Source organism: Ammospiza caudacuta, chromosome 2, assembly GCF_027887145.1.
Source record: "Ammospiza caudacuta isolate bAmmCau1 chromosome 2, bAmmCau1.pri, whole genome shotgun sequence".
Lineage (NCBI taxonomy): Eukaryota > Metazoa > Chordata > Aves > Passeriformes > Passerellidae > Ammospiza > Ammospiza caudacuta.
In genome coordinates, this window is record NC_080594.1 from 63,734,749 (window position 1) to 63,762,704 (window position 27,956).

A 27,956-nucleotide genomic window follows, 5' to 3' on the forward strand; every position below is an offset into this window, starting at 1 on the left:
AATAATTATTTTCCCAGCAGAAAATTCCGACTTATACTAAACACAAACAAATTAAAAGAATTTTAAAGATTCTAAATCTATAAAATTAATTTTTTACAAATAAAATACACATGCCATTGTAATGCACATGGTCATATGTCTTAAAAATCTGAAGTTCATAATAGCAAAAAAAAAATTTATTTAATTAGCCTAGATAAAGTAAGTAGACATTCCACTCTAAGGCATGAAGTTTCTAAACATCTGTAGTATTAAAGGAGACACATTATGAATGAATTACAAATCTACATTAGGAGGAGTTTCTAGTTCCAACAGGGTGCAAGAAAGACATTTTCTCCGTAGTAGAACAAAAAGAAAAAAAAATCAGGCATGAAGACTGCCAGTACTTACATGTGTTTAAATTCTTACCACATCTCCAGCTGATTGACATCTTCAATAAGCTGTTAATGATCCATTTGCTTTAAATGAGCCTTAGATTTTTAGATCTGGTGAGTTTTGTAGAATGTTGAATTAAGTAGATTTAATTGCCTTTTTTTCGGTTTTTGTTTTCATTTTAGTAATTCATCATTCAAAGGAATAGTACTATTTGCCATCATAATAAAGTTTCTCAGGAACCTTTCCTTTGATTTGACTCCTAGATGCAAAAGTGAGTACTAGCCATTATGAAACAGTATTCTTCCCTGAGCTAGGCTTTGTGTATTAAGTAGCAGTTATTCATAAAATAAGAGTTTTTCTCATGCTGACTTTCAGTTTTTTAAAGTAGTAATTTAGCAGCTCTCTTGGAAAGAGCTGTAAGCATGTTGGAAATCAAAGATGACTCTGGTTCTGTTCATGAGATGGGTTGGTACTGCATTTTTATTAGCATATTTTCTTTCCTTCTACTTTGATACTTTCAGTCCTTGGGGCACAGAGCTGAGAAATATAGATTGTAGCTATCATGCCAGATAAGGAAAATAACGTAAGTGATGATGCAAAATGTATTTTTTCTGACAGTGAACAAGCAGAGACTGGCTTGTGTAAAACAAATTTTTACCATCTGACTGTGATGGGCTATTCTCACCACAGTGATACCTGCTGTGGAGTAGTGTTATATTTAGTTGCATTGTAATAGCATTTCTTTCAACAAGTGAATTGCATATCGTAGAGATGGTGGTGGCACAGGAAACCATGGCTATTAGTACACAATCAGCATTTTATATTCAGACATGAAAATCTGTATTGGTGCCAGACACTATCTAACCTGAGATTGTGATAGAGGAAATTATTGTTGAGAGGGAAGTGGGGAGCTGGATATCAAACTGCCTGTGAATGTAAGATTTTGTTGCAGCAAAACAAATAGAACCCTAACTCTTCCCGTCAGGAATAAATAAACACTTAGAAGACATGATAATTAGTGAGCACTCTTACTTCCATTCATGTTGGACATTCATATGGGCAGAACTTCACTGTACAAAATCTGACCTCCTGATGCAGACTTGCACACCAGTCAGCTTTCCACAAATGTTTAGCTAGCTCATGTCTGCATAAGGTGGAGGGGGTACAACTGCAGTTCTTACATATGCATCATGGAGGATGGAAGTCCATGTGAACCCGAGCAGTGGACACTCCCTGTGCCTCTTTGGATAAATTCTGCCATCTGTACTTCCCTTCAGAAGGAGGATAGCCAAGAACTGCACTCATCTGGTAGCCACTGCACTTTGGAGGAAAGGGAGTATGCCGTTAGCTGAGTTAAAATGAAATACAATATCCGGGTTAAAGTAGTCACTGGGCTCTCTGTGACCTCATCCCTGCAAGGCTGCAGCTAATCAGTGTTATCTGGTGGGGTTGTATTTTGTCCCCTCTCTTACAATTCCTATCTGATCAACAAATGACAAGTGATCTTTAATCCATCTTTGTGTCTCCAATAAGTGTCAAATCTGTTGGGGGAGTGGAGGACAGGCAGAAGGAGAAGCACACTAAACTTTGCAGCTCGATTACAGAGAGAACAATTTGTTTTTGTAATTAGAGCTCAGCAGTGATCTCTGTTTCACTGATACTCAGCTCGGTGTAAACAGAACTCAATTTTGACAACTGTTTAGCTCACGGCACCGTTTTAAAGTATTAAAGGATAATGGAAGACTTATTAGATTAGCTTTTGCCATGATCTTTTAGTGTCCCAGATAATTATTATTTGTGATACAGCTGAATGGTTTAGGCTTGTGTTAGTATTAGGCATCCATTTCTGCATAATACTTTATCTGCTATTGATGGGCACTAAAATATGTATTAGGAAATATACATTTAGTCAGATTGCACAGATATTAGTGGTATTTTCAAGTGGATCAAATTGTTCTTTCTGTGATTTTTTATTTTGTTTCCATCATAGCAGTTTGTAGTTCCTGACTTTTATTTTTTTAAAGAATATGTACAGTTATTTTCATCATTATTCTTATTCACACTTGTGTGACTTTTACCAGAATCCTTTGATCCAATCATGACGTTTCTCCCCCAGCATTTTAACATTCCCTCTTTCTCGTGTGTTTTGGATTTGCATAGCTTTTTCTTACAGTATCACCTTTTCAATCTTTTTTATTTATTATTTTAAATCATTCCTGATAGTCACATACTGATTTTCACCTTGTTATTTGACTTTTCTTCTAATTATGTTTTAATTAGGGTATGTTGTTTCTAGCTCTGATCTTATAATTAGCATTTTTCCTTTTGATCACCTTTTGTCTCATTTTGCATAAGGTATTTTTAATCTTTTCACCACTTTTCCCTACACAGTTTTACCTTTCTTATTTTTATTTTTTCTGGCTAACCTCATTTCATTAGTTTGACTCCCTATCCTGCTTTTGGCTTGGAAAGGGTTCATTATCTCCCTGGTAGCTGGTGTGATGCTGTGTTTTGGTTTTAATATGAGAATAATGTTGATAACACACTGATGTTTTTAGTTTTGCTAAGTCGTGCTTACCCAAAATCAAGTACTTTTCAGCTTCTCATGAAGGAGAAGGCTGGAGGGATACAAGAAGCTGGGCAGGGGCATGGCCAGGACAGGTGACCCAAATTGGCCATGGGGATATTCCATACTGTATGGCAGAATGCTCAGCATATAGACTGTGGGGAAAGCTGGCCAGGGGCTGCTGCCTGGGAACTGGCTGGGCACCAGTCATTGAGTGGTGAGGAGCTGCATTACATATCAATTTATTTTCATTTTCTGACCCATTAAACCGCTTTTATCTCAACCCACATATTTTCTCACTATTTTTCTCCAATTCTCTCCATCATCCTGCTGCAGTGGGGAGTGACTGAGCAAAGTTGAGTGGTGCTTAGTTGTCGCATGGGGTTAAACCACAACACTCCCCTCTGATCAGAAACATTACTTCTAATATTTTTTTTTATTTTAATTTCCAGTAAGTATTGTGCATACTCTATTGTCCTTGTTTACAACAATGTGATTTTCTTATTTTAGAAATCTAATTTTGCAACTTTTTGGCAGTTCTGTATAGATTAGGGCAATACACTTGAAGGTGATTACATGATCACCCTGGAAACAGCCTAAATTGCTGGAATACATGAGAAAAAAAAATTCTATAGTGTTTTCATTTGAATAATTGCACTCTCTGTTAAAGTTTGTCGGGAGAGCAAGTCTATGTCAGTGACTAACTTAGTCATTTAACATAACATGAGTACTAGTCCATGAGTGAAATGTGGTTGTATTTTCATCTCAGTCTCCAAATGAATATTGGTGGCTTACATTATAAAAGCGCAAAGACTACTTAAGGCAAAGAAAGCTCTGTGAAGGTTAATGGCCCCAAATCCTTTCTGCCCTAACCAATTTTTAATGTTTTGGTCAGATTTGGTTTTGGGTTTATTTTTTTCAGATTACTTCTTAAATTTACTTGTCAAAACAAGAGTCCAACAAGAAAAGAGTGTAACAGTGACTGTGCCCTGTGATCCACCTTATTCTTTATCTTTTATACAATAATCTTCATGCTCTGTTCATTCCAGTGTGCTGCCATCCAGCAGGATGTTTGGTTCCTGGTTTTGTTCATGTTAGTTATTTCATGCTCATGATTTTTATTCTTGTTTGATCTTGCAAAATGCAGTAACTTAAAAGCATCCTATATGTGTGTATGTATATATATGTGTATATATATATATATATATATATATATATATATACACATATATATATATTACATATATATATATATAATGTGCACACATACTGCCAAGTTATCATGAAAAGAGCAGGTAGTTCTCTGAAACGCAACCTTTTCCTACACTGCTTTTATTGTGTATTAGATATTTCTGTTCATTCTGTTGATACTCATCACAGCAGTCTCTGAGTACCTCCCAGCAGTATATTAAGCTCTTGACTTAAGTTCTCTCATTTTCTCTCTAAAAGGAGAAAACAGCTGAATGCATCACTAAATTAATGCATTTTTGGTAGTCTATATCCCAAAGGACTCAAATTCTAATTAAAATTTGTAGTTGTGTTTGAACTATGGCATGTCATACAGAAAACTGAAGACTGGACCAAGGGCCTACCACTTTCTCCTTGGCTGAGACAGTTTTGTTGCCAAGGCTGTATAGGCTGTTCCTTGTGACAACTTCATACTAATAAGGAACATAATAAGAAACATGACGTATGTAGTCAGAGAATCATAGAATGATGAGGGTAGGAAAGAACATTTATACATCATCTAGTCTAACCTCTCTAACAAAAGCAGGACACAACACCCTCATTGTGAAAAAATCCATGCATCTAATGTGAACATATCGTCTTTCAGTTTAAAACCATTGGACCACGGTTCTGTCACCACAGGCCCTGGTAAAAAGTCTTTCTCCATCTCTCCTATAAACCCCCATATGAATACTGATAGGTTGCTGTAAGGTGTCACCAGAGCCTTCTGTTCTTGCAGGCTGAACCGACCCAGCTCTTTCAGCCTGTCCTCGCAGGAGAGGTGCTCTGTGACATTTTTGGGGGTCACCTCTAAACCCTCTCTAACAGATCCATATCCTTCTTGTGCTGAGAATAACAGAGTTGGACACTGCACTCCAGGTGGGGTGTCATGAGAGTGGGGTAGAGGGACAGAATGTCCTCCTTTGTCCTGCTGGCCACAGGCTACCAGGATGCAGCCCAGGGTACCATTGGCTTTCTGGGCTGTGAGTACACATGGCTGGGTCATGTCCACTTTTTCATCCATGAGAAACTCCAAGTCCTTCTCAGCAGGGCTGCTCTCAATCCATGCACCTCCCAGTATTGATGCATTGCATTTTGCTTTTTTGAAGTTCATGAGGTTAAAGATTCTTGTTCCTAAGTTTTGGTAGACAAAGGGGGAAAAAAAAGAAGAGAGAGATTACTTAAATAGTGTTTGAATTTCTATGTTAAGGATTTATACTGAAATTCTCTCTGACAGAGCCTCTCTTTTTCCACAGACTAGGTAGGGAGCATAAAAAGGGCAACTTCTCAATTTACATATCTAAGCAATGTAGACCTCCCAGAACACAGATTATTTTATTCTTTATACTGGTAGAATTTCAGCCCAGGAGACTAGAATGTAGTTGTGAGAGTTTCACAATACCTTTGTGAGTCTTTTAAGACCATTTGCTCAGCTGAACTAGTAAATATGCCTTCATAAGCTGATGTTTTCCACGTATCTCCCCAGAGAAGGTAGCATCATTTTCCTGAGATAAAGACAGAAAAAGCTGTCATCTAATGCAAGCTGTTCACTTTTTAGTCCATATCATGTGAATTATATCAGGTAATATACATGATATATGATCAAATGATCATATTTAGGTAAGACCTGAAGGTACACTGATAATTATACTATTCACCCCAAGTGTGGGTACTATTACTCATTTCTGACATAAAGGTATAGCACATTCTTGCTAGATCGAGGAAGATAGACAGATCTCATTGTTGACAATATTCAACAACATTGAAGTAGAGAAGTATAAGAATAATTAATGTCTTATCTTTCTCTTTAGATCAACACCCCGTGTACTGCCAAGTCTAATCCTTGACCCAAGTCCAGACTGAGATTCCAAGAATATTAAATTTGCTAAGATTTTTTTTTAATATAATTGACATCTTCTTGAGCTTACTCAAGATTTAGAAAACTGGATAGAGTTGGTGAATCTCAGCATTTTTTAGAATACTCTTTTTGAGTATTCTAAAAGAGAGATGAGTATTCTAAAAGAAAACAGAGATGACTTATTTGAATGTCTGTTCCAGCTAGGATTGGAACCAGCCACCTTCCAGTCAACATTATTTGTCTTCCTGAGCTGCAAAGGGCATAATTCAAACTTTTTGGATTAACATTTACATAGGGATGAATTTCTTTTATTTTTTTTGTGAATAGCTATATTGAAGTTGGAGACTTTTGGTAGACACATACCTTGCATGATTCAATTATAAACAGCATATCAATTTCCTTATTTTTCTATTATTTATTAAAAGATTCATTAAAGGGCAGTGTTATTTTAAATTACCATACCAGAACAGCTTGTTCTGTATATAAATACATATTTTATAATATTAAAATTGTAAAAAAGGTTTTTTGCAGAATGTTGTATTTACAAGACTAGAGATTCAAGCACCAGACACCAGATAAAACTTTTTTTCCTGGGATCTTTGACAACATTGTCAGAAAACTCTAAAGTGGTGAAATCTGGAGCAAGAAAAAAAATCAGGTCTCATGAGGAAGAAGGCAATTATCAGAATACATAGAACAGCACAAATATTGAAATTTGAAAAGAATTTAAATTAAATATCAGCAAACCTTAACTAAGTCTTTTCAACTTTGTAAAAAGCATATTTTAAAGTCAGGAAAAAATCTCTCCACAAAGACAGGAAGATATTATTCTGAGAAATATCATGTCTTGGTAGAACCTTGCAGTGATCTTGCGTATATGTCATAATTATATTTTTACTGTTGTACAAGAAACGTTGCTTAACAGCAATCACAAAAGCTCTGCTGTTGGTAATACTAGGAAAGAATCTTGAATTTCATGTATTGAAAGAGAAGGGAAATAAAAGAACAGACAAATTAAATTCATGTAAAATATACTTTACACAATATCATAAAATGGTTTAGGATGGCTCTTAAAAATCATAAAACTTCCAACTCCCCTGCCATGGGGAGTTGCCACTGAACCAGGTTTCTCAGAGCCTTATCCAACCTGTCCTTGAGCACTTCCAGGGTTGGGACATCCACAACTTCCCTGGGTAACCTGTGCCAGTGCCTCACCACCTTCACAGTGAAGATGTTCTTCCTAATATCTAATCTACAGCTACTCTCTTTCAGTTTGAAGAGATTCCTCCTCGTCCTGTCATTGCATGCTTTTGCAAATTGTCTCTCCATCTTGTAGGCTTCCTTCATGTATGATGGGGGTGTGAAGAAAATCTTTACCATAAACCATAGCATAGTCTTGTCAATCCCATATGAAAGACCTCTTTGTATTTGTATTGAAAATGCTGCTACATGGTTTGTATTTCCTCTTTCTCACTTTTCTTCCCTCCCTACCCCCCAATTAATCTAATAAACTTCATTTAATTGCAGTCTGGACGGATAAATTCCAAGAATCCAAATTTTCTAGGCATGCATAAGGGTACTGTGAGTTTCAACACAGTCCATGGCAGGTAGTTCTAAGCAGATTTCCAGGGCAATTTTGGCATATGCTGGATGCAGGATGTCTTTCAGATTCTTCCCACATACCTCTGCTTCCAGTCTTCCTCTTCTGCTTTGATTCCTTTGCTGGGGGCAGGCGAGGACGATGTGGAACAGCAAGAGTTTTCTGCAACTTTGGTAATTTAAAAGTGCAACTATCAAGATAGGCCTTTCAAGTATACTGAATAACTCCTTCATGAAAATAATATTTTTTCACAAAGTAATATTTTGCATTACAAAAGAATTTTTCTGTTTTGTATGCACATATTTATGGCTAACTTGACTGGGCGCATTACAAAAGCTATCCATGTAATCTTTCATTATTAAAGCAGTTTCTAGCATTAGATAGCTGTTAAAAAATATCAAATGGTTTTTCCTACCTTTTGAAAAAGGGACATTTGAAATTAGACTTTGGTTTTGGTTGGGTATTTTTTTTTTTCTGGTTTTGGTCTTTTGTTCCTCGTGGTTTCTTTTTAAGTTGAAAATGATTGCTAAATTTCTACCTTGGAGACAAACTAGTCATCACTCAGAGAAGCAAAGGAAAATTAAATAATTTCATCATCTGTAACTTTCCTAAATGTAATTTTGCCCCTCAAAAAGTTACTAATGCTTCAGATTTCTTTAAAACTCACATTTAGTTAAGAAGCATCCTTTTATTCATCTTTGTCAAACTTACTTTACCAGGTATGCCATTATTCAGAATTTCTCTTTTACTTTAAAACAACAGTTAAGAAGCTGCAGGTTTTTGACCTCTTAAAGAATAAATGTTTCATAGATAAACTAGGAATTTACATGTGTCTTCTGGGCTAATTTTTAACTATTCATCATGTCTTGTGAGAAAAATGAAAGCAAATAGTATTTTTCCTTCAGCAGCAGCCATCAGATTATGTGGTGTCTCAGTAACAAAGGGTAGTATCTCATCCATATTGTATATAATGCATTAAATATGGAGTGCAAATAAATGTAAAAAATTCATGCAGCAGACAGGCTGAAAAATGTTAAAATCAACATTTTTGCACAAGCATCTCGAAAAAATGGAAAATATTCAATAGTTTTCTGCCCTACCAAGAATATAGAACTAAATCAGTGACAGTATGAATTAAAACCCCAAGTTGTCCAGTCCTCAGTTTTCAAACAGGAGCAGTTACACATTATTAAGCCCATAAGGAAAACTTTTTTCCTTACCAGGCTTGCTAGGATTCATCTCATATAAACTCAATCAACATTGAAGGAATAATTCCAATTACAGTGTTTATGTGAACCTGAATATAGAATCTTCTAATTACAATAGGTTGTACATTCAATTACACTCACTGTGTTTTATTTACATGTACCACATAAAATGAAATCCATTCTAATTCTGTGTAGTATTGTCTTTTGTAATTTGCATCTTCTTGTTTTCCTTTGTGTGAACTGAAGATTTCCTAGAATTGTAGTACTTTTTCCAAAGTTAGTCTCAACAGGTTTAAACATTATTTAATTCCAGATAAATTAGAATATTTATCCTGATACGAATATCCTTTGGAAATTAAGGAGAAAACAGCATCTTTTATCTGTTCCTCTGTATGGAGGAACCCTTATATTTTAGTCGAAGTTTTAGTCAGTTATATCTGACAGTATAAGATCTTGCCATCTTGTTTAAGCTAGATATCAAGTTCTAATTACTGAAATTGTTTGTAAAATGAGGAATAATTATCATGGGCCATGGCTACTTTTGAGATAAGTTTATGTCAAATAAAAAAGCAAAGTGAATTTATCTTGGAAAAATAATACATGTACATAAATATGTACTGAAAGGCTACAAACCTTTATACAGAATATCATTAAAAGGTCTGGAAGTCTTTCTTGTTGTGCCAGGCTACTGATCTCAGTCAAATTCCTTCAACATTATCTGGACAAACTCTGCTTTCCTGCTAAATGTGCTACATATCCAATAAAAGTCTTATAAACACGTGCATTTTCCAGACTTACTTTCAGGTGCTTCCATATGTTATGAGGCCATATTCCAGATCAGGATAGAAATGTATACAAATTAGACGAGAAGCCAAAGGAAAAGAAGAAGAAGAAGGAAACATCTGCAGTACATCAATGGGAAAAAAAATGTTTAAGCTGCCTGTTATTAACTGCTCAACCTGTTTTATGCTGGATTTCCGCATAATTATGTTACAGAGGAGGGGAGAAAACAGATGTTGAATAAAGATTGAAAATAAGAAAATGAGACTAGAAATGAGAGTTAGAAAAAAATAGTTGTGGTTGCTCACAGCTAGACATTTTTTGGCAAGACTTTTAGACAGCAATCTATTTCTCAAATTCATTGCCCATTTCTGCAAGATTAATGTAAAACAAAATGTTTCTTTTTAAGTCTGATCAGTTGAACAATTATACAGCTCAAATAATCCCCAAGTCAGTCTTTCAAGAAAGCAGCTGAATGTTTCCTCAAGCAGTTTCATAAATTAGATTAAATGAATATCATATCAGGTCAGAAACCCTATAAGCTCTTTTCATAGGAAGTTGTTGATAGCTTATGTAATTAGCTGTATTTTTCATCCTCTGCAAGTATCCAGATAATCCATACAAGATATATTTTTCACAATCTTTACAAAATAAATGCCATCAAACTATACTTGGATGTTTTCTATGTTTCTCACACTTGTGTCATGTCTTAAAGTCAACAGAACTATAATTTTTTAATAATGTCTCAATTTTTTTTTCTCCACTTAGTTGATATTTTCTGGTGCTGGGTCCAAGTGCATTAAGAAATTTCTGGATAGAGCTATCTTAAAAAAAGGGACTGAAACTATATGTAGGCCCTACACTAAATCATTTGCATCACTGCTACACTGTATGATCGATTTTTACCCTGATTATTACCTGTGAGAGTCAGAGTTACCTGTGAGTGTGAAAATTATTCCTGAATACACTTTGCAGTGGCCATTGACTGAAAGAATCTTGTGCTTTATTGCAACTGCTACCACACTTTTTCAGACATGGCTATTCACAGGATTAAGATTAAATCTGAGACCATTTTGGAAGAGGGATTCAGATGTGAAATGAATCCTTTCTCCAAAGTTTAATTTTCTTCTCGTTAACTAAAAATATTTTATTTTTCAAGCATTCCCGACTTTGCTTTCCTTTGCTATCCTCACCCTACATACCATCACAAGTAGACTTCAGTCTGTTGATCTGCTTCTTTCAGGTGAGCAAGTACTTCATCTGTTAGCCGTCTTCTCTTGTGATCCAAAATTTATGTGTGAGATTACAAAGAGGTGTAGGGTTTGTTTTTGGAAAAGCTGCTGCTTAAAAAATCACATACCAGAGCATGATAGATAGTTATTTTTGGAAGAGCCTACAAATAATTTGGTGAAGAAACTGAATATTTGTATTAATTTTGCATTTAGGAGATTTGGACATAAAAAAACTGTTCAAAATGATTTCATTGTCTTCATTTTGGCCCTGATAGAGGTCTAAAGGAAAGCATGCTATTTGAAAGTAAAAATGTATAAAAAAGACCATGTGAACCTATATTACTTTGGGTGTGCCGTGTGCATGTGCTTTCTCTAAATACATTCTTATTACAGATTGCAAGTGAACAGCAGTAGTTTGATTTTATATTAGGTTTAAAATCCCAGCTCCACCATTAGCAGCAATCTCTTCAGGAATGCATGTTTCACGGTACTGGTAGGGTGATGGATCTGTCTGTAGAACCAGAACAAATCTTTCTTATGATTCATTTTTTTGCCACAGATAAGCCATAAGACAAAGACAGCAGATTGATGGAGGTTTAGTTTTTCTGCTCTTGTTTTAAATAGTAAATGTAGAACAGGTTCTTCTATTTTATAGCCTGAAGCTGAACTGTCAACATAAAAGATGTACGGACTTAATACCTGAGAGCAGGGTGGAAGAATGACTTCCCAGTTTTTTTAACAGATTAAACCCTGAACAATATAGCTCATTACTACCTAGTCTAAATGTATTGAAAAGGCAGTTTTTGCTAAAGCATGAAATATTTTGTCTTATTATTACTTACTTTACTGAAAGACACAAATTTCAGCTGACAATGAGAAAGTCTTTCATTTGCAACCTGCCTGTTCATGCTGAGAGAAATTCTATACCTGACCAAAACCATAAAGCTTGAAACAGTATTACTGCTTTTTGCTTATGTGAGTGAATGTGACCGACTCTCATTTGTTGTCATGTAGCTGCAGTTGGTAACAATTATGAATTTATTTAATCTTTACTTCGTGAGGGAAATCCCCAGAATTCATTGAAATATTCAAACTAAAATAACTAAAGGTGGTAACCATTCAGGTTTTTGTTCACATTTGGAGATTAATTCTATGGTTTATTTTTAGTTTTGGATATTTTTTTCTCAATGAAAAAATAAAATTGTGCTGATTTCAGAAAACCATATGCCAGCTCTCTAAATAGCATTGATGGAACATTACACATTTTGCAGAAGGAACAGAATAAGAGAAACATGGGCAGAAAAAACAGAAGATCAAGATGAGAAACAAAAGACTGATGAATAAAATATAAATAAAATTATTTATTAATAACATATTTCTTTTACATATTTGGCAATAGCTTATATTTCATTAAAGCAAACATACTTTTCAGAAGGTATTTCTCCTGTTCATCACCACAGATACCCAAATTTATTCCTAAAAGGAGATCCTCTAGACGTGCATAGGATAAAAAATCCTGCTATTTTTATTTCAGCCCACTTCCTTTTGACTAAAACTCTGGATGTGTGGAACAACTTCAGTTAGACTTTAGCCAGAGCCCACTTTTGGACATCCATTAAAATTTGCTACTTTATTTTTTCTTTCCACCAAGAAGAATTACTCTTTACTAGAGATTATGGAAGTGATTAGAGCCATGTAATTTTGCTATATATTTATGACAGAACCAATGTTGGTAAAACAGTCTTCAAGTTAAAATGTGCTGAAATGCAATCTTGTGTAGATCTTATTAGACAAATAACATTTTATTTTCTAGTTTTTTTTTAATATCGGTTGGGGAAAGAAATCCAAAACAATGAAACAAAGCCATGCCTAACACATCTGAATTTAACCAGCACAATTTAGAGAAACTAAAAGTTTAGCTTAAAATGTTTTATGAGGCAGGCTATATGTTTTTTATTATCACAGGTTCCTTTTTGATTTTATTTTGGTTTTAATAGGATGTTGCCTTTAAACAAAGGCAGGTATAAAAGCAGGTATATACCCCACATTCCATTTATTTCATGCTTGCCATCACATATTATGTACATACTTGTAAATTATTGCTTGTGCTTTGAATTCTTTATATTGACCAATTACAAATTCTCCATTTTATAAGATTTTTTTCTCCTCATGTAGAAAATGGCATGCGTAAGCTTGCTAGATTTAAAGATCATTGGCCTGAACATTTTTATTAATAAATTTTTCTTCCTTGGGTGAACTGATCTTGGATGGCACTTAATTAAAAGTGTTTTCAAAAAGTGATATTTATTGTTGGCTGGAGGTCTATAATATAGTTCACTCTGGAGGATGGAATTGCTTCTTAGCAAAAGTATTTCTTCAGGTTTTGTTTTTTTCTTCCCACTAATACTTATGTTTTGCTCTGATAGAAATATGTTGGCCTCTTGGGGTTAAGTTTTGCCGTTATCTCTTGAAATGTCTTTCTTGTCCTTTGCTCCAAGTGTAAGTACAGAAGCTAATCTGTAATCTTTTCATTTTTTAAAGTAGCACTAGGAGACCTTTTTTTCTTATGGAAGGGATAGGAATTTTTAAGTGAATTAAATTAGTTCCTTCTTGACTTGTGTAGGATGGTATGGTTTTCATTAATCATGTGTGAGTGTGTTGTTACGTGATGTAACACAGATGGGCACAACAAGCTGGAGCATGTCTTCCAAGAAATTTCAAGACAGCTTTCTTGAAAACTGCTATGAAAAAATAGCACATTTTTGTAGCAGGAGTGATTAATCAAAATAGGACTTTGCCTAACACAGAAACAAAAAGAAACCAATTGGAAGCCACTTCTGCAGCTCTGCTCGTAATCACTGACAAAATTCTTTGCGAAGTGCCTTGTTACAGAAGACTGTATTTAGGGTAAGGAACCAAGTCTTTCGGCCAAAAGATAGTAATCTATATCCATATTTAGATATTTGAGTGCCAGGTTGATCCATATTCATACACCTAATTAGGGATTTAGATGAACTGTAAATATCTACAATGGCCTACACATGATGTTGATTCTCCTAAGTAGGACTCCCTATGCTATCTCGCTCATGGACATCTTCCTTGGAGACATTCAAGGATCAGAATCTGGTGCTATGTAACTCTGACATTCCTTGTCAAGGTGTAAATGTGTGTACCTGTAACCAGCACAGAACACTTCTGCACATTGAGTGGAATGGCTGAGTTAGTTCAGAATCAACCTGGGTATTTTGGTGAATTGTTTCAGGATAATCTAATAATTAGTGGGTTTCTTCAGGATAATTAGAATAACCTGCTTCTCCATGAGCAGTCATTTAAACATATTTTACATTTATTTGCCTTAGCCATATTTGAGAAACTTGGCCAATTAACAGTTTATGGTACCATTAATGATCTCCTAAGTCTGTTCAAGGTATTCAAGGAAAAAAAAGAAATCCTATGTAGGGAAAGCAGTCTTTTAACAGTTATGGAAAGAATAACCTGGGGTTTTTTAGATATTTTTTCAGTGGTTTTTAGTAATAAACCCATGAAATTACATTCTGTGTCTGCACATTTCCCTGATTACCCATAATTTCTGAACCAGTATCTATCCAAGGACGCAGGACTCAAAAGTAAGTTTCCACAAATTTTGTGGATATAGACAGCTGTAATGGACTATTTCAGTGTTCAATATCAGTGGAAAACTGATGTCACAGATTATTAGATGCTGAAGCCTCTTGACTGAAGAGAGTCATTAACAAAGCCTCAGTTGCTTAGAAAGCTTCAAGCAGACTGTGTCTTCCAAGACATGTTAGTCAATACAAAAATTTTCAGAAGAGAAGCTTTAATTAGTTCACTGCTCATGGCACGATGTGATATTATAACCACATTATCTTTGTAGGCAGTGCAACAGAAGCCAGTCTAGGGAACAGAACCAAGCACAGGGACCCTAACAGCCCCTTGGAGCAGCTCAAGGAGTACACAACAGTCACAAATATTTGTATTTCAGTGGAACAAACAGCATAGAATTGGGGAATCATAGAATACCTTGTGCTGGAAGGGACCTTGAAGATAAGATCCATCTCCTTTCAACCCCCCTGCCAGGGACAGAGAAACTTTGCACTAGACTGGGTTGCTCAAAGCCCCATCCAACCTTGCAAAAAATATTCAAAATTTTGCAAAAGTTCAGTTTCTCTTTGGTTACAGATGGAAAGTTAAAAGATGTGGGCCACTAAGATTTGTGAAGTTGGTCAGAACATGCTGATAATAATGCAAATGTTTTAGGTTCAATCCATGTGCAGGCCATTCGCTTAAGGTTTGGACTCAAAGATCCTGGTGGGCCCCTTTCAACCCAGAATATTCTGTGAAGTCTGTAATTGTCAGTGAAATGACTCTCCAAAAATCAGGGACAAGCACACTTACTTCTGAGGCTCTTGGAACTCTGGAAAGGCATTTGATTTGCATACATTGAAAGAATAAACATGAATTTAATTCAGGGGGCTGTTGTACCTTTCTTTCCCTTCTCACAAAACCAGAATATTTCTAGGATAAAAATTAGGGATATTCTCCTGATCTGCTCCCAGGTCCACTTTACTGAATGATGGATTCTGCACTTCTCTAAGAGGTCTCCATAAGAGGGTGATAAATAAAAGGGTTTCCATAAAACGGAGATAAATAAAAAGGGAGATAAATAAAAAAATAAATAAAGGTCCCCATAAAAGGGACAATGCAAACACACAGCATGTGTTAGGGCTTCTTTGCTTTGTGCATAAGAGATAAGCTGTTGGTACTTTGTATAATTACTAATTACTTGCAATTATCACCCGTGTATTCATGGGACAGGATGCACTTTTATCATTGAATAAGATTACAGTATATGTTCTTTCTGATTCCTCACAGCATCTTATTAAATTATCCTCTATTTGTGATTCTTTACCTGCTTTTTCTCAAATACCTTTAAAGCTGCTTGGTAAGAGAAAGCATTTTAAAAATGTCCTTGAACTCTGAAATGAATTTAGTATGTATAGAGAATTGTATTCACACTTCTTAGAATCATCTCTTTTCACCTCTTCATGCATTGTTTTCCTCCAGGTTGTTGTAACTGCACTTGATTGAACCATAGGAGGCTAACAGGTGCAAAATTAGTTTTATATATTTTGTTCTGCCATGCTTGCATTGAAAGCTTTACTTATAAGTTCAATTTTAATGTTGCTTTTTTCTACTTTTATAGGTATTTTTATAATTGTTAGTAGGGTAATTAAGTACTTGTCATACATTTCTTGAGAAACATGTGACAAGTTAGGTATTGTAGAAAAAGCTTTGACTTTATGATATAAATACAGCAACATCCTTGTGAACATTACTGTTTATGTATATGAAAGTGATCACTTGCAAAATGTCAGTGGGGTACAATAAGTGGCCTTTGGTCCTTAACTTTTTCAGACTCACACACTCCGAAGCACTAGTCTCTTTTGCCAGGATCTGTTTCAGAATTCCACACCAATATGTACATGGAAGTGACATAATTAAAAAATAAAAATAAATTTTCAGATAATTATCTTTCAAAATTTTAAACAAGGTTGAGTTCTCACAGACAAAATAATTGTCTAGGGCAATAACAGCTTTTCCATCACTATTATATGCCCAAGCTCATGAAGATGATGAATTCATCTTTGATTTCAGTCATGTGTGGTCTCAGTGAAAATAAGGAATGTTGTATATTCTTTCTGAAGGCCTTTAAAAACGGAAAGATTAAAATTTATGCCATAAACAGCTGAGCAACAAATTTGACAGACCCTACCTTAGTGACCACCTAGCACACCTGAAGACATTGGTAGGGAACAAAGAATACATGTTTTAAAATAATTTTGTCTTTTTTCCTATTCCAAACACTTGACTTTTCCCAAAATTTTGGTGGGTAGAGAGAGGCTTTAGCATGGAAAAAGAAATCTAAAATTCAGGTGTGTTTTAGCACCCGGGCTGTTTCTACATTTTAAGATAATCACATGGTGTGAGTTAAGAATTTTATCTATATTACAGATCTGTTCTCAGAAGGCTTTACATTCCCCATTGCAGCCTTTGATAATTCAATTAATCTCTCAAAAAGTTGGGAGCAGCTGATAAATTCACTTTAATGTTAAATAAAGTTCCCCAGCAGGTTTCTCTTAATATCCTTGCTTCTCAGGGAGCTTAACTCTAGACCTCCCAAATGCAACTTTCTGCAAGAAATATGAGGGCCTTTGGAGCAGATTAAAAGAACTGTCTCTACCAACATAGCAGCTTCTCACCATTAATAAAGTTGCTTCAGATCATGGCAGAAATCTCATTCACTCAAATGGCTGTCCACCCAGTTTAATTTATTTTAATTGGCAGCCTTTGGTCCCTCCATGGAACAGATTCCTTGAATATGATGAATTATCCCACGAACAGAGAATGGCATTACACAAGCTGAATTTAACCCTTCCCTTTAAGCATTGTCTTTTGGGATTCCCAAATCCTATTGGCAGACACTGATTGCTGAACAATGAGTAGGAGGGATTAGCTAGATCTGCATTGACTGTGTCTTTGGAGACTGCTGACAAAAAAGCCAGTTCTGTTTGTCTACTTCTAGTAAATGAATAAAGAATATGTTACATGCAAAGGGCGATGAAAAACAGGATTTAGTGTGGTCAATAGATGCATGTCCCTGCAGATATCAGATAGCAAAGCAGAGGGAAAAATCCTAACAAAAAAATGCTCCTTTACTGCTCACAAAGAGTTGGCCTTAAAAGGCAGGCTGTCATTGACCTTCTGTACTGGATTACAGTTTTGCTAGGAGGAAGCCTTGAATTTTAGATGTATTCATCCATGTCATCAAAGATGCATGTTGTCATCATAGTTGGAGCAGGCTAACTGGGACACTGAAAGCTTATAGAAAATGCTGCATTTTCTTCTCCAAAGTCATAAAATAAAAAGTGACTGAAATATACAGATCCCTCTTTGTGTGAAAAGATTTATCCTGTATTTTTACCCCTCTTTGATTGCCTCTTTGAAATCTAATAGGCAATTACATTCCAGAAAAACATTTGCTGATTGTTTTATAAAACAGATTTTCACAGTAAGCAAAATAAATATATTACTTTAGATATGATTTTTTCAAATAAATATTTCAAACAAATTAATTTCTAATGAATTAGTCATAGGAAACTTTAGGGAAGATGGTTTACATAAACATTTAAATTTAATATATTATTTCTTCTCTTTTGTTTTTTGTCTTGAAAATTAGACGTACATAAGACCTTCTTTTTATTCAGTGTTTATCCTAACAAAGAGTTGCCCTTTATTTTCCCATACTAGTTCCAATTTTTCTTAATATAATTATTTACTTTTTAATAGCCCTTAGCTACCAAAAAACCCATGCTCTAAACATGAATATATCTACCCTGACAGATTCTATCTCAGTGTATCTTGTGAATATTAGCCTTACTTCTCTGTTGAGTAAAGACTCCGAAAAACCTCTTGAAGTGCAGGTGCAATGAACTGCAAATGAACTCATTGAGGACAGTTTGTAACATCAAGCTGGAATTGAATTTATTTGTATATCATGAAGACCAATAAGCTGCAGTACCTAAGTCTAACTGTGATAAAACTTCACAAGATCATTTGATAATGCAGATACACTTACAGGATTACCATCATTGGTTTTCCTCTTGATTATGTTTAAAGAAAAAAATAACTGCTAAGTAAGTGTATTAGTTTTTCAGAGGACTGTGACTGGTATTTTATGAACAAAGGTGTTGACAGCTGTTTATCATCATAGTCTGGCTCTCTGAGAAATACCAACTTAACATCGTTGAATGAAAAAGTACATGCCAAATGTTAACTGAGAATTTATCTAAAGAAGGAATACTTGGGCTGATTTTGAAAGCAACAGATTAATGAATGAAAGCCTCAGTCCCACTCAGCCTTTAAAATAAAAATTTTGAGATGAGATTTCTGAGAATGGAATCAGCGACTTATGGGAATTCCAAATATTCTGCTTTATATAAATTGATTTACAAGTTGTCCAGTACTCTGCTGTGTTTAGGATTCAGCTAGGTCTGTGAGCAAGCAGAGCCTGGGCTGCAAAAATCAAGGTGTGGCTGGACAGAAGATTTGGCTCTGCTCCCAGATTCCTTCAGGAGACCTGACGCTGTTCTGGTTAAGTTGGCAACATTAAGCTGGCTTGCTCTGTAGACAGAGTTGATCATCTCATCTGGATTGCTCCTGCTAAATTTCTGGAATTAAAATAAAATGCCACTTCACACTATGTCAAAATATCCTTTGTAATTGTGGAAGAATCTATACATCAGCAAAGTCACTCCCTGCTATGCTCCTGATATGAGCATATGAGCTTGGAGTCAGGGCTGCAACTGCAAGAGGGGTCTGGATCAGCTACAATTTTCCTCAATGAATAACATCAGATCCCAATGTGTTCCTTCAGGCATTCAAAGTGCAGCAATTTGTCGCAAGTCTTAATTCTGTAAAAAAAAAAGCAGTAGCTTGTTATAGGCATGCTATACAAGGGAAGAAGGAAATTTGCTTTTTCCTGAAAATAGCTCAGTGGAAAAATACCATGAAACTTGATCTGACAAATATTCTGTGGATTTCCCAGGATTTATGTGTGCATGGAATCACTTAGCTATTAGTTTGCAAAGGGACTATTTTCTTACCAATGGTAGGACAATGTTCTTTAGGAGCACATTGTGGAAAAGGGGACTCATGTTGCTGAGTTACACATCTCAGTCTCACCTGCATTACTTTAGGAAGTACTGGGCTCTTAGACACAAAGCAGACAATTTTCTGAGTGCTGAAAAGCTTAGCTTATAGGAAAAGGCAGACCAGATGATATATATCCCTAACACAGACAAAGACAACTTCAGGACATCAACTCTGTGCATGTGAAGATAGATAGACCTGCCTATGAAGTGTTCTAGGTCTGGATCTTTTCAGTGGCATTCTAAATGGCTCTCTGAAACCATTCCTATCCATTATCTCCAGAGATGACATAAGAATTTTAGCCTAATTTGAGTTGTCAAAAATTAGATTATGACTTTCTCTGTTGAATGAAATTATTCTGTTTATAGCTGCTGCTATGTCACTGATGAAATTAATATACAGCATCAGAATCTACATCCTGTGAGCTTTTATTCAGTTCTTTGACTGACAAGAACTCTCCCTTACACAGGAGTTTAAATGGAAGCGCTCTCTAGTTTGCTTGTTGCATGATAGTAAAACTTTTAACAGGACAGGTGAAACACCTGTGGCCTGTCTTCCTATTTCCTAGGGTTTAATGCATATGCTAGGAAGAAGTCAAGCTCTTCAGAAGATCGCAGCTGTATGAATAGCTTTTCTCTGAGTTCTAAATAGACTTGGGCAGGTACAGTTGCATTAGGAAAGTCTGTGCTTTATAGTCTTGCTCAAAGAAATAAATCCTAGTAGAACAAGGACCTTGAGGATCTTTGCTATCATGACTAATTTCAGATGTCAAACCAGCAACTTTTTTTTTGTTTTATTCCCTCCTCTTATTCTACTGGAAGAACTAATTTCTGTGTGTTTTCTCAATTAAAAACATTTTTTTACTTTGCTGGGGGATTTTGAGATGAACATAGACACAAAGGTTAAAGTAACTTCAAAAGGCCTTCAATTTAGTATTAGTTCTATGCAGCTACCTCCATCTTTCAGAATATTGCTGTTCTGCATGGTCTGTATAACCAAAGAACAAGATTTTCCATGCTCTTTGATCTCTTAAAAATATATTGAAATCTGAAATCAAGTGCTTTGCCTGAGTCTTGACTCTGCTGGCAACAGTGATCTGAATAAATATCACGTAGAGTACCCCAATAACACCTAAAAAAAAATGGCATATCTTCAGAATCAGTTCAGCTATGTCTAGCAAATGATTAAAAGCTCTGAAGTCTGATGTGGATAAAAGAGGGGTCATAAACAACCAAGACAGGAAAAAAAATAAAGGAAGAATAAATAGAAAAAAAAAAAGAGTTCCAGTTAAAACAACACTATTTGATTAAAGGACTGTTCAAAGTTCAAATGTCATGCTAAGACAAAAACATAATCTCTACCCAAAGTTACACAGAAGGCACAGCTAAAATATTTTTATTATAGCCACAGTACAGAGTTCATTGGAAATCTTGCCAATAATGCAAAAACAATGCCACAAAAAAAAAAAATTCATATCAACCCTTTCATTTATTTCTTTCACATTACCCATCTAGGTTAGAGGGTTTCTACACAGCAATAGTGGGGACAATTAAGTCTGTTTAACACAGAGACAGATGCCAGATGTATGCATGTAACAGTTACAGGGGAAGCATATGCATAGTATCAGCTCTACAAATAGTCAGGCTCCCTAGGCACTCGACAGTTTTGAAGCTAAGGGAGGGAATGTTTTTATGTTATAACATTTTCCCTTGGTGGTAGCAAATTAGCTGCCTTGTATCCATCTTCAGCTGGAACTGCAGAGTCACTTGAGAGCTTACAAATAAGTTTAGAGCTCTGCTAGACTGTTTCTTAGGTTCCTGAGAAGTGGCATACATACTGCACCTTAGCACAGCACCTGTGTAACAGGTGGAAACAAAACAGCAACGAAAAAGTTTGATTCTCTTTCCCTAAAGAAAAATTTTTCTCACCTTAATTCCTTACAGAATTTGTTCAAGGTCAGGCTGAGCCTTACTTTCAGATATGGTGCTTTATTTTTGTCTCCTTGGGAATTAAAGAAATTCTTCTTCTTAAAGAAAAACAAAGCAAAGTTACGATTTTTATTAGGAAACCCAGAGGCTGTTTTTGAAGAATCATGCAGTAGATATTGGGGCTCAGATTTCTCTGCTTCCATTATCTGTGATAATTAGAATTCAAGCTAATAATAACTGTACAGGCCTCTTGCCTTTTTTCTCCATTAAAACAATAAGCCTGGGAGGAGGGGGACCCATTAAAATAATGTTGTAAAACACACAATTAACCCTAAATGAAGTAAATATTATAGTGATGAGTTCCCGTAAATTAAAAGATTGCTTTAAATACCCTGAGAAAATTAACAATGATGCATACCTAGAGTAGGTTTTACTGCATTTTATAGCAGGTTTTCCCCATTTCTAGGGATGTAGTATCTTCATCATCTCTACAGAGTAAAGATTTTCTTAAGGAATGTCAATAGATTGATGTTAACTGGCTTATTCTGAATCCTCCGTAGCTTTAAATTTAGCAGCTGCATCTTTTACTTGCTTTACCAGAACAGTGTTTAACTTATCTAATGCCTCACCGCTGATTTCCTTCGTAGGGTGTTCAGATAAGTAAGCTGAGGGCACAGCTAACAGAAATTACCCTGACTGCATCTTACTTGGTGGTGATATCTGTAATTAGCTTTTAAGTCTATCTCCAAGACTAGAATACACTTTTTGTAAGAACATGGCTCAGATTAGCGGTTGCTAGACACCAGAAAAATAGCTTCCAATAGTTACCAGGCTTAAAAAGTGAAGATATTAGTGAAAACAAGGAACACATAATGACAACATCTTTGGAAATAATTCCCCAAATTGACAATTTTTCTTAAATCTGTCTTTTGTCACATCAAAGTAGTCTGATATCAGTTCAGAAATTGAAGCTATAACAAATGAAAAGATGACAAGTAAAAAGGTGAGTCTCAGTTGAGCAGCTGAACTGCTGCACATAAAAGTAACTAGTAGAAGAGATTCTTCTGCATTAGTGGTGTTAATATCTATAATCTCCTCAATCCTTGAAATATAAGAAGGTGATCTGTAACTTAAGAGTTCTTGATGAAGGATCTGGGAAAAGGAAGATATGTATATTCTTTAGATATCTTCAGTAAGTGTCTTTCATAAATTAATCCACTGTTCATGGAGAATCTTAAAATGTGGCACTGAATCTGTTTACATGTATAATTCTCTTTGCCAAACTGGTTATATTTAGAGAGTCAGATTTGAAAAAGACATCCTTAATTATCCTTTCTGATTGATCTAATTGGAGCACTATCCAGGCAGAAAGTTAAGTAGGGTAGCATTGTGAAACTTAAATTGTTAAGAGAATTTGGGTTCTTCATAAAGTGACACAAGGGTAATCCCATTCTGCAAATCTCTTTGGAAATGGTAACAACACACCAGAAATCTTCTAAATAATAGTTGAAGGGACCCTCTAATCATATGATAATGAATATGTCACTTAGCATGGGGAGGACTCTACACAAAACTCTTAAAAGTGTCTTTCTTTTGTAAGAAGATATTTCTGCATCTCTATGTCCAAGTGAGAGCTCCTTAAGATGTCTGGACAACCTAAAGTTTTTTTCTGAGAGCAGCAACATGACAAGTGTTCTTCCTCCTATTCTGTCAGGTGCATTGTAAACCTTCTGTGAAGTCCAAAGTATATGACCTGCTTACGACATCAACCCTTGAAGCAGAGAATGGTACCCAGTAGGGTTTTCCATCTGTCAGTATAAAACCCACATGGTCCCATTATGGCTGTTAAAAGAGCTTTTGAATGTAAATCCAGGTATACTGGTAGGAATGGGGGGGGAACATACTCTCTTTCACCAAAGTGGCCATTCAGATTTTGAATGGTTCAGCATCCATGCAGCCTTTGTAACTGTTTTTATGAGACTTTGCAAAGGAAAACAAGTACCATTTGAAGAGTGTTACTGCATCGATTTTATTTTGGACAAAACCAGGCTCCTACACAGGGGCTGACAGACTTCCACTAAACAGAGTCTACCTACAGTCAGGATGTAAACAGAGCCATCAAAAGAACATTGAGATTTCTTCAGAAACCTGTCATGTCTCTCTCCTCAGTGGCACCCTCCTCAGTCAATATCTGTAAACAATTTGTCATACCCAAATTTGAGGCAAGCTTGCAAAGCTAAAAGCTTGGTACCTTCTAATTAAAGATTTGTACACTGAGATAATTGGCAACTCTTAAGGAAATTCAGTGGTGTAACATATAGCTCATCGCTGGTGGCTTGATGGTCTGACAGATGGAGATAGCTCCTTGAAATTATGGAGCTTTTATATTGGTATTTTTAGGAAATGTCAACAGCATGATTATGTTTTCATTAATGTTGTCTCTTCTTCCCATTCATTGCTTTTGTTTGTCATAATGACTTGTTACCTTTTGTCTCTAACTACACAATCTGTTAATATTTGTATAGGCGGGCTCACAATGGTCCTAGTTAATGACTGGATTATAAGCATTGCTGCACTACAATATGCAGCATTTACTAAGTGCTGCAAATTAGATATGGAAATCATTGATACTATAATTATGACTAGCTCACAATAAAGTTAGTAAAAAGAATGTGAATATCATGCAAATTGTGCAAATGATTACACAAATTCAATTAAGTTTCAGATTTAAGAATCATTGCTAGTGCTGAAACAATGCTACTGTAATATCTTTTGCACTGCCTTGATCAAGAGTAAAAATGTGCGATGTTAAAAATGTGCTTTCTGAAAGATCCACGAGGCTGTCCTCTTCTGTTAATTACTGCAGTTTACTTTTCCTTCTTTCTCAGGAAAAGCTTGGGGCTCTACAACAAATATTTAGAGTTTAAAACTATCAATGTGTCATATTGCTAAAGTTTCCCAGTAGCTTCTCAGCTAAGTGCAGGGCTGGCACATCTAGCCTTTGTGCATTTTCTGCCTGCAGCCCTGGGCCAGGAAGACTTTCTTATGTGGGATGGGAGAGATAAAAATGACTCTTTCATGACTGTTGTATGGTCTTTTCAATGCAAATTAGAGTCAGGGCCAGCCAATTTATAGGCAAACAGCAGAAATCAAGACTGGGTGTCCATTTTCTCCTTTCTCCTCTATCAGGAAAAAATGAGGCATACTTTTTACTAGTTAGGTGTTTTCAGTTTATTGCCAAATATAGAATTGTGTGTACTGCTGAGAAAATTAGTGAAAAGTGTCTGGGTCACAGGTAGAAGCTGTTTTTCTGCTGCAGAAGTTTTGACATTGTTGTGAATTTTGGAAGCAGAGCCTATCCCTGTCTGTGACTCACAGGTCTGATTTGCCTCCAGAACAGCAAGGCAGAGGCCAAAGACCCATTGTTGGGATCTGTGGACCAGCCCGCTGTGAGGATGGAAAATTTTCAGGTAACACAAATATTTTCTTTCTCTTATATTGTTTTTAATAAAAATATGTGATTGTCATTAAATGGTAATCATTTAATTAAAGCATACTTCTGTAAGAAATGTTTTAAATTTTCCATAGTACTCCCTGTAATCCTGAAATATTCCTCCAATATTTATTGCCTGGCACAAATGTGAACTAGAATTAAATCCATAGGTCATCATGCTTTTGTGGCTTTTGAAGTGTTTTATGTCATAACAATATAAAACATATATTGTCTTTATCCTGTATCTAGAAAACAAGCAAACAAAGCCAACTAAACAAAAACCCAACACCACCAGTGGGAAAATGTGTAAGGATTATAAACTTCAGAAACTTGTATTTATAATATCAGGAGAAAAACAAAGATCCAAGAAGTTTACAAATGTGGCAGTCCACTCTTGTTCTACTGCCAGTTATTTTGCTAATCTGAGCTACATAATTGCTTTGCCTGAAAGGAGCCTTTAAACAGACAAGCCAATATAAATACTCAGATAGGAGACAGCTCTGTTTAATAACAGCAAGAGAAGTATAGAAGTATTTGTTTATCTCTGCTCATTTATGTCAAAATCAATTGTAATTAAACAGAAATCCAACCACAGAGGTAGTGCTTTGGCTGATTGTTCTCAATAGAAATGTCATATAGACCCGGTGCTTAGGACATGCCAAAGCACACATTATTTGTCTCCTGTAATAAATATCCACTTATAGCCTTTCCAGTTCTTTAGTAAAGGCTATTGCCTGTCTCGATTTAAAAAAAAAAAAAAATAAATAAATAAAAAGTAAAAAAAAAAAAGCCACCATTTAATGTAAGTTCTGTACGGTTTTCTGGTCATATTTTAGGAATTACTGAAGTTCTGAAAAGCAGAGTTAATTACATCCTCTGTTAGATATTATGTGGCATTTATTGTCCATCTGCTTACACATATGTACAGAAAATACAGATCTTTCATATCTATTTAAGGTATTGAAAATATGAAGCATAGCATTATTTTATTAGTCTAAAACACGTACTGGTGTTGGTGGAGGTTTTTTAAATAAAATCATGGAATGGTTTGAGTTGTAAAGGATCTTAAAGATCACCTAGTTCCAACTGCCCTGTCATGGGCAGGGACACCATCCACTAAACCAGATTGCTCAAAACCCCATCCAGCCTGGCCTTGGACACTTCCAGGAATGGGACAACCTGTTCCAGTACCTCACCACCCTCAGAGTAAAGAATACTGTGTTTGTGGTTAGACCAGGGAAATATAAGCTGCAGAGAATTTTACACTTTGCTTCTGAGTAAATTCTAAATGGAAATACTTCCAATAATGAACAAAAATTCACAACATCAAGGCTGGTCTCCTACACAAGTCAGTGTACATGTATTAATTCATAGACAGATCTTTGTCATGTGAAAAAAAAGGTCACCAAAGATGTGCTTTACCATTCACTGTAACACAATGAAGAATAGAGCATTTAAAGAGTGGAGGTATTGTGAAACTGCATGCTTTCAAAAAGAAGGCAGCATGTATTTTGAAATGGGTCCTCTGGTTTATTTTTTATTTGGACCTGTTATTTGATAGTCATTTCAGTCAATGGGATCAACCTATGAAGCATCCCTGACAATTAAGGCTTATTTTTAGCTTCTACGTTCATAGAAAGGAATTTTAAAAAATAGTCAGTTAGAAGAAGGTGTTTATGCAATAGCAAAGAACCAGACATCCCCAATGAAAGAGAAAAAAGGATGTCTGAAAGATAGGCTTTCTTAGGACAATTAAAAATAACAAAAGCGACTGGTATTTTAAAATATTTAGCCATGTACTTAGCTAGCCATATTCTTATTTAGTCTTTAGTAGATGAACAAATTGCAATAAAAAGCTACATTTTTTAGTATTTTGTGAGTGAGAAGGTCTTAGGAAAGAATGCACTGGAATGACAATCAGTTCAAATCTTATAAATTATAATGATCTTACTCTGTCTGCCTTGTTTAACTCCAAATAAAATTTGATAAAATAATTTACAGGTTTTGTGAGGAATAGGATGGCATAGATCTAGCTGTAGGTCTAAGTCTATGCCTTTTTATATATCCAGACCTGTTTATAGGGGTAATCAGACTTTAAATATACATAGATTCATTTATTTACATAAATATATAAATAAAAGCATGTATGTATATGTGTCTATATATATATTTATACTCTGATTTCCCATATATGGGAATCTTGACGTTTAGTATTAAATTGTATGGAGTACTTCAATATAGACTATAGTGTTCTTTATCCTATAGGTATAGTACATAAAATATTTCTTGGAATTTTTTGGATGCTGATATTTACTTTAAATTTGCTTTTTTGCTTTCTATGTATGTATAATTCAAATAATTAGGGACCAGTTAAATTGCAAAAAACATTGTAATTATTGACTTGATTTTTCCATTGAGTTACGCTTAAAAAATAATAATTCTTGAGCTTCCTCTTTTTTATCGTTATGCAAATTTCATATAATTAGTGAGTCAAAATAAGATATCTGTTTTAGCCATTGAAAAGAGACAGCTATCTAAAGCATTAATTAATTAACTTCATAGTGCAATCTATTTAGGGTGAAATCAGTACCTACAATTAATTTTGTTCAATATTTATAAAGAAAGTGTAGGAAATTGTAGATACCACAATAAAAGAATCTTTTTCTCTTAGATTGATATAGAAGGCAGATATTAAATATAACTCATCTGCTAATAGAATATAATATATAAGATACTGCTGTGGCAAAATACATACCTTGCATTGCATTTTATATGTTGCCAACATAACTTTCATCCTACATCATCTCTGAATTTCCATCCCGAATAATTTCCTATCTAGGCGACTGTTGTTTACAAATATCTTGTTTCCTTTTCTTTCTACAGCTGATAATTTAGCAGTTCTATTTTAGTGTATGTTCTCCCCTAAGTGCATAAAGCACTTCTGACTGTTTACCCTTAAAGC

General features: G+C 35.2%; 1 protein-coding gene across 2 annotated transcripts in view; it reads left to right on the plus strand.

Annotated features, from left to right (window-relative positions):
* Nucleotides 1-27,956, plus strand: part of PCDH17 (protocadherin 17) — an 84,490-nt gene that overhangs the window by 49,613 nt on the left and 6,921 nt on the right. The window contains exon 4 of one of the 2 annotated variants that reach the window (XM_058825146.1): nucleotides 24,897-24,971. The exons of the other annotated variant lie outside the window; for it this stretch is intronic. Within the exon in view, the coding sequence (XP_058681129.1) occupies nucleotides 24,897-24,971 (75 nt within the window). The remainder of the gene's footprint in view (nucleotides 1-24,896; nucleotides 24,972-27,956) is intronic. 2 annotated transcript variants of the gene reach the window in all.